Genomic DNA, 12,589 nt, shown 5'->3' on the forward strand with positions numbered 1-12,589 from the left:
GAAAATTCATCCGCTACCCAAGTATATTTATTTTATTGACAAGGTTTAATCAAAAAGTCTCTCCACTACTATTCGAAAAGTTCCTCAATAATAACAACAAAGTCTCTGAACCCTATGGTGCCCAAGAGAGTGACTGAGTGAGTGTAACCGGTGTCCAGTAAATACGTGGAGTCCTTCCGGCCAGCAACCCAGGGGTCGCAAGTAATTAAACTGTGAGCAGAGGAAATGAAGTTTGATCAGACTGAAAAAAAAAAAAAACTTGGAAGATTATCCAAGTACAATAAAAGGCAGCATTAGTATTTCAAAGCCCTCAAAATATGCATATCCATGATCCAAAACTTACATTTCTGAGCACTTAGCTTAAGGAAATTACTTAGAGTGAGTACAAAGATGCTTGTGCTTGGGAGGTCAGTGTATATTTGGTGTACCAGAAAAAGAGCTAGAATGCTAAGAATTTAGAGTCAAGGTACCAGACAGCATGCTAATAAACTTGTGAGCATTTTCTTGCTAATTTCCACAACAATCCTTTGTGGCTATTTTACTATAACTACTATTCAGAGATGAAGAAATGGAAGCTTAAAGAGGTGAAGTCACTTAGTCAAAGACATCCAGCTAGTAAATGGCAGAGCCAGGAATCAAACCCAGGACTAACTTAAAACCTGTGTTCTTACCCACTGCACTTTACTAGAAGAATCACGGTTGTCCCGTGGTTGAATAATCACATATGTGTATATCCAATAATAATATATCACCAAAATCTATATTTTGACTTGAATGGATATCTATAATACAGTGTTAGTTTAACCTATATAGCACAGATTACAAAACAATATCTACAACATGATCCCAATTTTCTAAATGACTCAGTTTCTATCTATCTATCTATCTATCTATCTATCTATCTATCTATCTACCTATCTATCATCTATCATCTATCTACCTACCTATCTTCTTACCTACCTACTCATCTAGAAATCATACACACCCAGAGATGTTAACAGCAACTATAGCTAAATGTGTAAAATGATATGAATGTTTTTTATTTTCTACATTTTCCTTGCCAGTATTTTCTAACCATTTTTTGTAATGAGCACAGGCAGCCTTTACAGTAAAGAAAGTGTAATAAAAGGAAAACTTTAAGTGTAATATGCAATAAAGATTCCTTGACAGTAAGACTTCAGCATTGTTCACCCTCACCCCACCCCCTGTATCCAGCGGAGTGCCATGCTCAAGAAATCCTGACTAGCCACCACCTTCACGTGGCACATGGTCTGGAAGGTGAGCGGTTGGGTCCAGAGAGGAGGAGTCCATGATAAAGGGGACTGAGCAGAGCTGTGTGACAATGATGGAGCCCATGGGACACATGTGGACCTGCTCACTAATAGTAGTGACTTCAGATGAATTTCTTTTCTTGAAATTTTTATTTTGACAATTTCAGATTTGCAGAAATGTTGTAAGGAAAGTACAAGTAAGTCATTTACAGATACTCTTCACACAGACTCTTATTTGTTAACATTTTACTATATTTTCTTGCCACTGTATTCACTCTCAGAGAAAGGGTAAGTCTGTGTTGAAGTATTCTGTTTTCTAAGTTCTCCTAAAATTGTTCCCCTGTATTAGAATCTCTCTAGCAGGAACCTTCCTCTTGCAGAGGCTACAGACTCCCTTCCCCTCCTTGCCCCACCCGCTCCCTTTGCCAAGAACACTGAACAGGAAGAAGTGTTTGCTCAGGGATGCTGACAAGACCGTGACTGTGTGAGGAAGGAAGGACATTGCCGGAGCAGAAGGAGCGTATTCCAACTGGAAGATCCTCCACCCGCCACACCAACCATAAGGCCACTGGGAAGATCCCCACCAGGAGACCAGCCCAGCCATCTGGGAGAGAGCAGGTGAGTCTGTGTCTATCCTCTCTGTACAGATTGTTGGCTCTGCCCCCATGCCAAGGACTTCACAGACACTTGTCCTGTCTGTCGGACTCCTGGCATAGTCTTTTTGAAGACAAAGACTTCCGAGAGCTAAAGTTAGTATGGCCAAGACTACAAATGAAAGTCCTAGGGAGCAAAAGTCTTTCCAAGTTAAGGGTTCTCAAAGTCCAGGAGAGGATTTATTTCATCAGACAGAGTTTAGGAGGCCACAAATGGGAGCAGGAGTGAGGCTTAGAGCTAGGGATGGTGAAAGAGATGCGCACACCAAGTTCAAAGGCTCCCAACGAGCACAAGATCCTACCCATCTTCTGGGCATGTGCTGGGTCTCCTCCTGGTACCTAGCAATTTCATGCCTGGCTTCCAAGCCCCTAAGACATGCTCTAAGAAAGAATCTGGCGTGTGCCCTGGTGGAAAGAAGCCCTGTCCCAGACCCCAATGGTGATTACTGTGCCCTCGTGCCCACAGGCCTCCTCATCTCCTGCATCATGAACTGGCACATGATAATCTCGGGGCTTATTGTAGTGGTGCTTAAAGTTGTTGGAATGACCTTATTTCTGCTTTACTGTAAGTATCTGATCAACCTCTTACTCCAACTCATATCATTTTGTTCTTCGACTCTTCCCTCGGAATGCAAAGGTTAAATGCCCAAGTCTTTCCAGCTGAGGGCAACTGACTGCCCTTCTCACTCCCCGACACACACAGTGAGCCAGGTTCCTTGGTCTACCTTGGAGATGTAGGTAGAACGGACCAGTGTCTGACGGTTAGAACGCCACGCAAAGCTCTTGCCACTAGAGTATTAGTTGGGTAATCTGAGCTGAAGTACTCAGCAGTGCTTGTTAGAGTTGCTAAAATTTGAAAATACAGCTCCAGTCCAACCCAAAGATAAGCTGTGGGAAGAGCTACGTTAACGGTAATGGGTTTTACTGAGCGAGATATTTTTCTTTATGTACACGGAAACTAATTCATCCAAATGTTCAGAAAACGAGGCCTCATGTCAAAAGATTTTACTGCAATTGCAGCAAGTAAAATCTTCTCCAGCCTCAGAAACCAGTGGGGAAAATAAATGAGGAAGGAAATGTGATTCGGAAGCAGCAGTTGGGTAAGAGATATCTACCATCTAATCCAATCTAAAGGTGCAATTCCTACCACATATGAGAGCAGGAAGAAAATATGGGTGTGAATGAGTGAATGTATTCACATCTCACCCGAGTCAGGAGGTCATGCTAACATGTGACACAGTGCCCCAGCAGCCCTACGGTGATGTCTGTCTGTTATATTCACTGTGCAGCCACCTTTGGGGCTGAGCCAACAGCTGATTTTCTTTGCAGTCCCGCAGATTTTTGGCGAAAATAATGTCAACTTCATTCCCACAGTGAGCTATGGAACAGGTAATGTGCATTGAAATATTCTCTCCACCCTCCGCATCCTTTTGTGCTGAATTCTTAAAGACCTTTCTCAAGGCCTCCTTTCCCTAGAAATTCGTTTGCAGGAAGGGTTCATAAAGAGCTGCTAATTGTTATAAGATGAATAAGTTCCCAAACTCCAATGTACAATGTGGTGACTCTAGTTAACAACACTGTATTATGTACGGGGAAGTTGCTAAGAGAGTAGATCTTCAAAGTTCACACTACACACACAAAAAGATAGTTATGTGAGGTGATAGATTTGTTAACTAACATTATTGTGTTGATAATTCTGTAATAAATACAAGTATCAAATTATCATGTTGTATATACACAATGTTATATGTCAATTATATCTCAATAAAGCTAGAAAAATAAAATAAATGCAGCACACCCAGAAAAAAAAAAAAGATTTTCTAATGAATTCTCCTTCTTTTATAGATGAGAAACCAAGACTAGACTTAGTGAAACGTCAGATCCTCTGTTTTCCTCCTGGGGATGAGGATGATTTCTGTATAATTACTATAAAGTAACGTGAAAGTATTTTATAAACTCTGTCATTTAAAGAATTGTTGTAGAGAAACCCATGTCCCACAAAAATAATCAAAAATTGTATTTAGCATCTTTTTGTGTGCCAAGTATATGCCAGACCAAACACAGAAGGAGACTAGAGACAGGAGACGCTGGTCAACTATCACCTGTAAGGCACAAAACACGATGCCAGAAGCTATGGAGGCTAAAGAAACGGGTGAGGCGTGGCTCTCCCTATAAAACCCACCTCCTCTCAGAGCTTCTCCAAGGATCTCCTTCTCACTTGCTCTTAAGACACCTATTACTATACATATCTCTACCAAAAAGATAATTTCTTCACCTTTGTATCAACTGAGGCACCCAGTACAATGAACCATATGGAGGAAATGCTCATGAAATAGATATGCAGTTTTGTTCAGTTATAATCCCCAAGTTGTTTCTTTTTTTTTTTAAAGCCAGCGTCACTTTTTTTTTTTTTTTGAAGATTATTTTATTATTTATTTATTTTATTTTTGGCTGTACTGAGTCTTAGTTGCTCAGCTCAGGCTTTCTTTAGCTGCGGCAAGCGGGGGCTACTCTTTTTTGCAGTGCGCCTCATTGCCATGGCTTCTCTTGTTGCGGAGCACGGGCTCTAGGTGCATGAGCTTCAGTAGTTGTGGCACGTGGACTCAGTAGTTGTGGCTCGCAGGCTTTAGAGCACAGGCTCAGTAGTTGTGGCACACAGGCTTAGCTGCCACCAGGGAAGCCCCCCAAGTCGTTTCTAATGAAAACCAGGTTATATTACATCATACAGCCTTTGAACTGGGGACAGAAATACAAAGTGAATGCTAACTTGTATGTTTTATTAATATAATTGTAAAGTAGCTGATTTGGTGTTCTGGGTAAACTAAACTGGTCTTCAACCACAATGGACAAACAACTGGGCCACTGAGGAGGTCTGACGAGCCTCTGAAGCCACTGCAGCTGCCTGCTCAGACAGCCAGTGTTCCCCCGCAAGTAATGAGGCCTCTTGAAGGCCTGTTAATTCCCCTATTTGTATTTAAAGAAATAAATGGACTCTTCTACGCCCAAAGGAAATCTCTGGAATGTCCACCTGCCTCCTTGCTGCCAATAGCTGCTTGTTCTGAATCTAGTTCCAGGAAGCCCAATCCTTAGAGCTGATAAGTGCTGATGAGACAGTCAGGAGCTGCCTGTCAGGACTACGAGTTTTCACACAGGGTTTGAGATACCAGAAGTGGGGAGAACAGCAAAGATGCTGTGTGGAGCCAGGAGGGGACATGCTCTACACAGCTATTTGGGGATAACACTGTGAAAGATATATACGAGAAAGAAGTGAGAGGTCACCCTTCTGCTACTAAATCCATCTATTCTTCTTCCTTTCTCCTGTTCTTTTTCTTGGCATTTCACATCTACTGCCCCACCAAAAAGAAGACATAAAATAAGACCTGGGGTGTGGGGCAGGCCAAATAATGGTAGTAGTTAGAGGGAAGGTTCACAGAAAGAACATATCTGAAAAATTCTAGCACAGAGTGGCTAAGAGTCCCTTGTTAACTCCACTGTCCACAGACAATAGACGTGGGCTGAACAGCTGCTCTGACATTTGTGCGTTACATTCATCATACAGCTACCTTCACGTTTTCTTTTCATTTCAGTCCCACTGATTTTTGGGAGCAGCAATGTCAGCTTGCCTCCCACAGAGAGCTACGGAACAGGTAAAGTGTGTGGTATAAGCCCCCTCCACCTCCAGGTTCTTAGGTACTGAATTCCTAGAGACTTTTCCCATTGTCTCGTTTCTTAGGAAACTTTTTTACTCGATAGGGCCATAGAGACCTTATAAATCATTCCCTTCAGGTTATAGACAGGGAAACTGAGGCTAAAGTGGATGAAATTTCTTCCTGGATTGACAATTATTGTATTGATATAATAATTATAAAGAAATACACATCCTACTGTCTTACTGTCAGTTCCAAATTTCACACCCAAAACCACTAATCTCATACTTTTTTCTCTTGGATTTCTTTAGCCTGCCCCAGCAGATGGGATTTTCATCAAGGGAGATGTTTTTTCTTGTCCACATCTGAATTGTCTTGGAACAACAGCAAGAACTACTGCCAAACAAAAGAATCCACTTTGGCCATTGTCAACACACCCGAGAAACTGGTGAGAGCGTTACAATGGTACAGAAAAGCAGCCCACCCTGCACCAGCCTCAGTGGGTGGAGTTGGTGGGGCAATTTGACTTGTGCAGCAGGGGTGGGATGGAGAGGGGACTGGCTGAGCCCAGGGGTGGGAGACTCTTCTCAATAGCAGGGAATGTGTTCCTCAGGTCCATTTGAGCTAATGAAACCCACACTTTGTGATCTCTCCCATGAGCAGTATAGTGGGGATGGGCCAGGACATTTAAAGTACAGGGAAGGACCAAATGAGCTGATGTGTATAAAGCTTTTTAAAAACTACAGAATTCTTCACAGATGTGAGCTGTTAATATATGATCCCAATCAGCCTAATAAATAAGAAAGTTTTGAATTAACAAAATTAGTAATATGAAAAACAAAGAATCAGGTCACAGAATTGGGATTGCAGTATAATATGATAATAAAAAGAGTTAACACTATGTAAAAAGCTTTATTTTATTATCTCTTTTTATCCTCCTAACAGTTCTGAGGAGTTATTATTATTCATATTTTATATGTGGGAAAACGAGGGCACAGAAAAATAATCTGATCAAAGTCATATGCCTACTAACAACTGCACATGGAATTGAATTGAGATCTAAGTCCAAAACCCACACACTAATCAAATTTAGACCATAATTTGATTTAGTTTATAGTTGCCTCTCCTTCAAACCCTAAGTATTTGCTGAGCTCTGGGCATTGTGCTCTACACAGTATTCTTGCTTCTGCCCCCTCTTTCCCTTCATCCTTCCTCTAAAAAGCCCTGTGATTGAGAAGAACTTATACGAGCATCTTCTGTGAATCTTGGTAATGGATGCCCAACAAAGAGCAGGGATCAGGATGCTACAACTCCTCTAGGGCTAAGAACCCAGGTGGGAAGGAAAAATGCCTTAAAGTAGAAAACCAAGAGCAAGACAGAGGGCAGAAGAGAGAAAGAAGAAAAGAGAAGAGAGGAAGGGGACAGGAAGTCGATACCCTCTTTTCCTCTACTCAATCCTTAAGAGTTGGAGTATCTCAAGCAAAGCGCCATCTTTGGTGTTCTCTACCACTTACACGCCTGCTAACCCCCAAAAAAGATCATCACGCCCATGGCTTGCTAATAACTCTCATTTCTGTGTCTCCAGTTCCCTTCTGGAGACCAGAGAGTATATCATATTCCACTATGATGTTTCAAAAGCACTGCAAATTCACCATGTTTAAAACTAAATCAAGTATATTTTACCCCAACGGCTCCTCCTCTTGTATCCCAAATATTGGTGAGTAGTTATCACTCAAGATGGAACACTGACAGCTTTCTGGGACTTTGCCTTTTCTCTTCTCTCCTAAATTACTTGCTAACCAAGTTCTTTCCTTGCTATTCCCACAGCAAATTGTTCAGCTTTCCCCTGGATTTCTTCGAGATTCTTCTAACGCCTCTCCTTGCCCCTAGTTTTGCCCCTTCTTACCTATCCTCCACAGAACTGACATAATAATATGTCTAAGGCTCTAAACTGTCTGTGCCTCTTTCCAAATTGATGTGAGTTGAAGTCCAATTTCCCTAGCACAACATATAAGAACTTGCGTTGTCCAGCCTTTGCCTTCTCTCCAGCCTTGCCTCAGAACCCACCTTCTTTCTATCTCAGCACCAACCAAACTCAACACCTTGTGGTTCTCCAGATGCTGCAGCCTGCTCTGCTGTCTGCTTGTGAACTGATGCTCCCTCTGCCAGGAAGTCCAGTCCTGACCCACACCTTCCCTGGCACTTGCTTGACAACAGCTATCTCCCCAAATCCATCTCAAGTATCATCTCATCTCCAGTCTTTCCATAAACCCCCAGATCCACATAGAATTGATCACTTCCTCCTTCCTCCCAGTGCCGTATCTAGTACATATTCACTGGCACTTCACCTGGGACACCTCACTATCCTGGTGAACTCATAGATCTGTGGATCTTCAACATGTTGAGATCACTGACATTTTAGAAATGATGATGAAATCTATGCATCTCTTTCCAGAAACATCACAAAAGCACAATATTTTGAATAAAATTCCAGTGGCTTTATAGATCCCCATAGAAACCATCCCTGGCTTCCAGCAAGAGAGTGAAGGGTTAAAAACCCTTGTTTTAGACATGGGTCAGCAAACTTTTTTTTTTTTCAAAGAAACAGATATACCTATATTTTACACTTTTCAGGTCATAAGTTCTCTGTCACAACTATTTAACAGTGCCATCATAGCTCAGAAGCAGCTATAGATAATACGTCACGAATCGTCACAGTGTGTTCCATTGTTTATAAAAATGAGCTCCAGTCTGGATTTGGCCCGCTGGTCATAGCTGCCAACACATTTTAGATCATAATTTCTTTGAGGAGAAACAAATTTATTTCTGTATCTCCAGCCTTGTACAATGCCTGGCAAACAACAGACATGCAAAAAAATGTTTATTAAATGAGTTAAATTTGGTAATTAATTTTTTAAAAATAATGAAATGAGATATTTCAGGGAAGGAGAATATTAGGAAAGGAGGAATAAAAGCAGTAACCATGGCGATGAAGAGAATATCACATGGACTTGGATATGCACTGATCACGGGAGGAATGTGAAGACTACAGGAGGGTCCAGGGGATTCCCAGACTTCAAGCCGGCGTGATTTGTGACTTATCAATTTAACACAGAAACTAAGATGTCAATTTAGCAAATACTCAATAAACACTGATTATTTCTTATGGCATTATCTGCTTTAGCAACACACTTTTAAATCTCCCTGTTTTCCCTTGCCAAGTACTCAAGGAATTCACTTGATCCAACCTCATTTGGAATATAAAACTTCTGGCAATGAAAACAATCCTATGCAGCAAAGATCAAAGAAAGACATGTTTGAAATTACCCTTTTTTTAGATGGTATAGTACCCTCCCCCTTCATTTTCAAAGCATCAGCATCACCTGGGAATTTGTTAGGAATGCAAATCCTTGGTCCCCTACACCAGACCTGCTAAACCAGAGCCTAGCAATCTGTGTTTTAACAAGACCTCCAGGTGACCCTGATGCTCTGTGTAAATCAAGAATCACCTCTCTGGGGTTTATGGGGAGCGCGGGTGACAGCCAGCCCCAGAGTCCCCTACCAGCCTGCCCCGTTCCCAGAATCAGATGTAATCATGGGCCCACTGGTACAAAGGAGGCAGCCGAAGAGAAGTTTCTGTTGAACTGTTTAATTTTTTTTTTAATTTCTAGAAGTTTCTCCAGGACATAACAGGCACTGAGAAGTATTTCATTGGCTTGCAATACCAGCGGGCAGAGAAAAGGTGGCGCTGGGTCAACAACGCCGTGTTTAACGGCAAGTATGTGAACATCCCATGTTTTTCTGGGGATCTTGGTTTGCTTCAAGAGACCAGACCTGAGATTCAGTGGGCTTGCCCTGGAAAAGCACAAAGGCTGAGACTTAGCTCTATGTTCTATTCCTCTCTTTTCTTTCCATCCATCTATTCCCAGAGACACATTTTTTGGTAAATTTTCTATGATGGAAAATATCAAACATTTCTAAGTAGAGAGGAATATTCATTCAACAAATTATTTTGTTCAAATGAGGATCTAAACAAATTCACATACATACCAGGTTTGATATATCTCATAAGTGTCTTTTAACCCATAGGTCACATTTTACTACTATGTCATTACAAGTTCTCCAGGTATGGTTTCTGTATCTAAAGAAAGGTTATTATAGACAACTTGTCTATGCCTTAGAGCTAGTGAACTTTTAACTCCCAAGAGCTATCTCCTATGTATCATTCCATGGACATAGCCTTGGTGGAGAACATGACACTCCCAGTGTACCTGTGAAGGTGGTGAGTCAGACAAAGCAAGTCAGTTCCCCAGACTGTAACTGGCCGCCCACAGGTGGAGTAAATTAATATTCATTCAGTATCTACCAAATGTCAGGCACTTGCTAAGCACTTTACACAAGTCATTGCCTGTAGTATTCACGATGATGCTATAGAAAAAGGCTTTATTAATCCCCGTTTAACAGACAGGTGAATTGAGGATGAGAGGCTTAGAAATGCGTTGAATGTCACAAAACCAGGAAGTGGTAGAGCTGCAATTCGACCCTACATCCACTTGACTCCAAAACTTATGACCTTTCCATGAAGCCAGATTCTTTCCAGTCAGACTTAAAGGGACTGAATGACAGAACAAGAGGTAGGAAAAGGCCAACAAAGCTTTTTGTAAAGCCAGCTGGTGTCCAGGAAAAGAAGAGAAATCTCTTTCCTCCTTCTCCTCTTGGGCTTCCTGCTGAAAACATAGTACATCGAGCACTGAAACATTATTCCTGAGAGAAAAGGGGATAGATGACCCATGAGATATTTCTGACCAAACACAGAGTGAGTTAATCCAAGACTGTGGGCCCATAAAACTCACAGGAGAGTTGACAGGAAAGCATCAGTTTTAGAGCTGGATTTAGGAATGATGAGAGAGGACCAGAACCAGGAAAAGGCAGGGCTAAAACACTGGGCCTTAACCATGCTTTCTTTTCCCAATTAGTGTTACCAATCAGGATCAGTATTTCCACTGTGTGACCATAGGCCTAACAAAGACATTCGATGCTGTATCGTGTGACACTGTCTACCGCTGGATCTGCGAGAAGAGGGCCCAGTGATGCAGTTCTCGTGGCCCCCGACTAGAACAGCAAACACACTTATGGAGAGGGCACAAAGGAATATTGGCCATTGGAACTGCCAATTGCCCCAGAAATACAGAACATCAAATTACTACATCAGTCTTCCAGAGGCCACTGGCCGAGCTCCCTAACGAATCCTCAGGGCTAAAGCAGCGGCACCTCCACAAATCTACTCACAAACACACAGCTGAGGCAAACCCCTCATTCTGTCAGCAATTCCCTGAAACCTCATATCCTGTGAGAGTCACACCCATGACTTTGGCTCTGCACAGGTCAACTGGGCAGTGATCCCTTTATCCATCTGTGTGCTAGTAGAGGTCCTTGCCTGTTTGGGGAAATAAGTTTCCATATTCCACTTTGGGGGACTGGATACTATCTCCAGGAGACAGGGTCAGTTTGATGGAGACAACTCAGTCAGTATAGAGATAAGGTCTGCTTCTATAGAACTGAGAATGTCTGACTGATCAACAGGGTTTGCTTTGTCCTCAGAGCACATGACCATCCTACTAGGGAGAAACTGCAGACTGAGCAGGTATGAACATTATTTAGAGAATAGTCAGGGTGGGAGAGGGATAAACTCAGCTTCTGGAGCTCACCTTCATTCCCAAGAGACCCCCGTTCACATGCCCCCACTCCTGCCTGGGGAGGGACAGCAGAGGCCTTCCTCAGCCTGAATTGAGGCCAGGCCTGGGAATGAGCTTGAGAGCTGAGCTTGGAGCAGAGACAGCACTGTTCACGGGAATGGAGAGAGGGCTAGGCAGGTCAGGAATATGCTAGGAAACCTCTCTGAAGACAACCTAACCACCAAGATGACCAGGCTTTGGGTAACTGAATCTCTGTTCTTCAGCAAAATCCTAAAGAAATACTCAAGCTAAAAACTTTCTTGATCTTGCCCTGAATCTCCATTTTCATGGATTTTGATTACCTGACCATGTTTGTTGAGTATATTTTAAGAATTTGGAATAGTCTCTTGGGCCCCAGTGTTCACAATATATTCCTGCCTGTAGTTCTAGAGAGACCTGGCTGCCAGGTACAGCCTTACTGACCCAAAGACGTCACAGCCCTGAACTGGTTGGCATCACCCTGACCCAGGACTGGTCCAGCTGAACACAGACTACAAAAGAGGAGGGCTCCTCAAGAAGACATTTGGTAGAGACAAGGAGTGGGCATGTGGTAGAAAGGGAACACCAGGGACAAATGAAAACCATATGCAGGAGGAAACAGAGTTCATTTGGTCATACAGAAAGAAAGACAAGAAAAAGGTAGAAAAGTCTTGGGGTCATCCTGTCAGTTCTCTGTACTTTCAAGAGGACATCAGCTTACAGACCCTCCTCAATACATAGAAAAGAGAAAAGAGATGCGTATGTGTTTTAAGTAACAAGAATTAAACCAAAAGGGGAGACTGTATAAAACTAATGGATATTATAGTCACCTAAGTAAACTGTTCACCATTTGTGTGTAATAACAATGTACTACAATGATTGAATACATCACTATATGTATGTCAAATTAAATTGATGACAGTCATATTTTATTACAACACTAAGCTCTGTTCCTATATTCCTAGGCATCCTAATTTTTGGTTAATTAGCATGGCCACTTACAGTGTTTAAAAATGAGATAATATACTATGTGTTAGAACTTGCTTAAAGGAGGTTATCAGAAATAATTGGTCTTTTGGTGGAGTGGATGTTAGAATTAAATTAGAACTCAATGGAGATGCAACCTCTCTGACGGTGTCAGCGAAGAGCAAGTGCCACAGTGAAGGAGGGAGGAGGCTGCCTCTGTGGCAGAGAAAAGAGTAAACAGATTTCTAAGCAAAGGTTAGCCCCCAAATTCAGACAGCAAAAGGGAAACCACAACCCTTCTGTTTTGAGAAGGGAGAACTGAGGTTGCCACACTTCCT

General features: G+C 42.2%; 1 protein-coding gene across 2 annotated transcripts; it reads left to right on the forward strand.

Moving 5' to 3' along the window:
• Positions 1-1,761: 1,761 nt before the first annotated feature.
• Positions 1,762-12,119, forward strand: CLEC5A (C-type lectin domain containing 5A). Of its 2 annotated transcripts, XM_057732434.1 has the most exons (7): positions 1,762-1,889; positions 2,391-2,489; positions 3,254-3,313; positions 5,512-5,571; positions 5,883-6,019; positions 9,243-9,349; positions 10,548-12,119. In XM_057732434.1, exons 2-7 carry the CDS (start codon positions 2,411-2,413, stop codon positions 10,660-10,662), a joined length of 558 nt encoding a protein of 185 aa, XP_057588417.1. In that variant the 5' UTR covers positions 1,762-1,889; positions 2,391-2,410; the 3' UTR covers positions 10,663-12,119. The 2 variants fall into 2 exon arrangements, with proteins under 2 accessions (XP_057588417.1, XP_057588418.1); XM_057732435.1 differs by lacking the exon at positions 3,254-3,313.
• The last annotated feature ends 470 nt before the right edge of the window (positions 12,120-12,589 follow it).

The sequence above is a fragment of the Hippopotamus amphibius genome, chromosome 4 (assembly GCF_030028045.1).
Source record: "Hippopotamus amphibius kiboko isolate mHipAmp2 chromosome 4, mHipAmp2.hap2, whole genome shotgun sequence".
Taxonomy (NCBI): Eukaryota; Metazoa; Chordata; class Mammalia; order Artiodactyla; family Hippopotamidae; genus Hippopotamus; species Hippopotamus amphibius.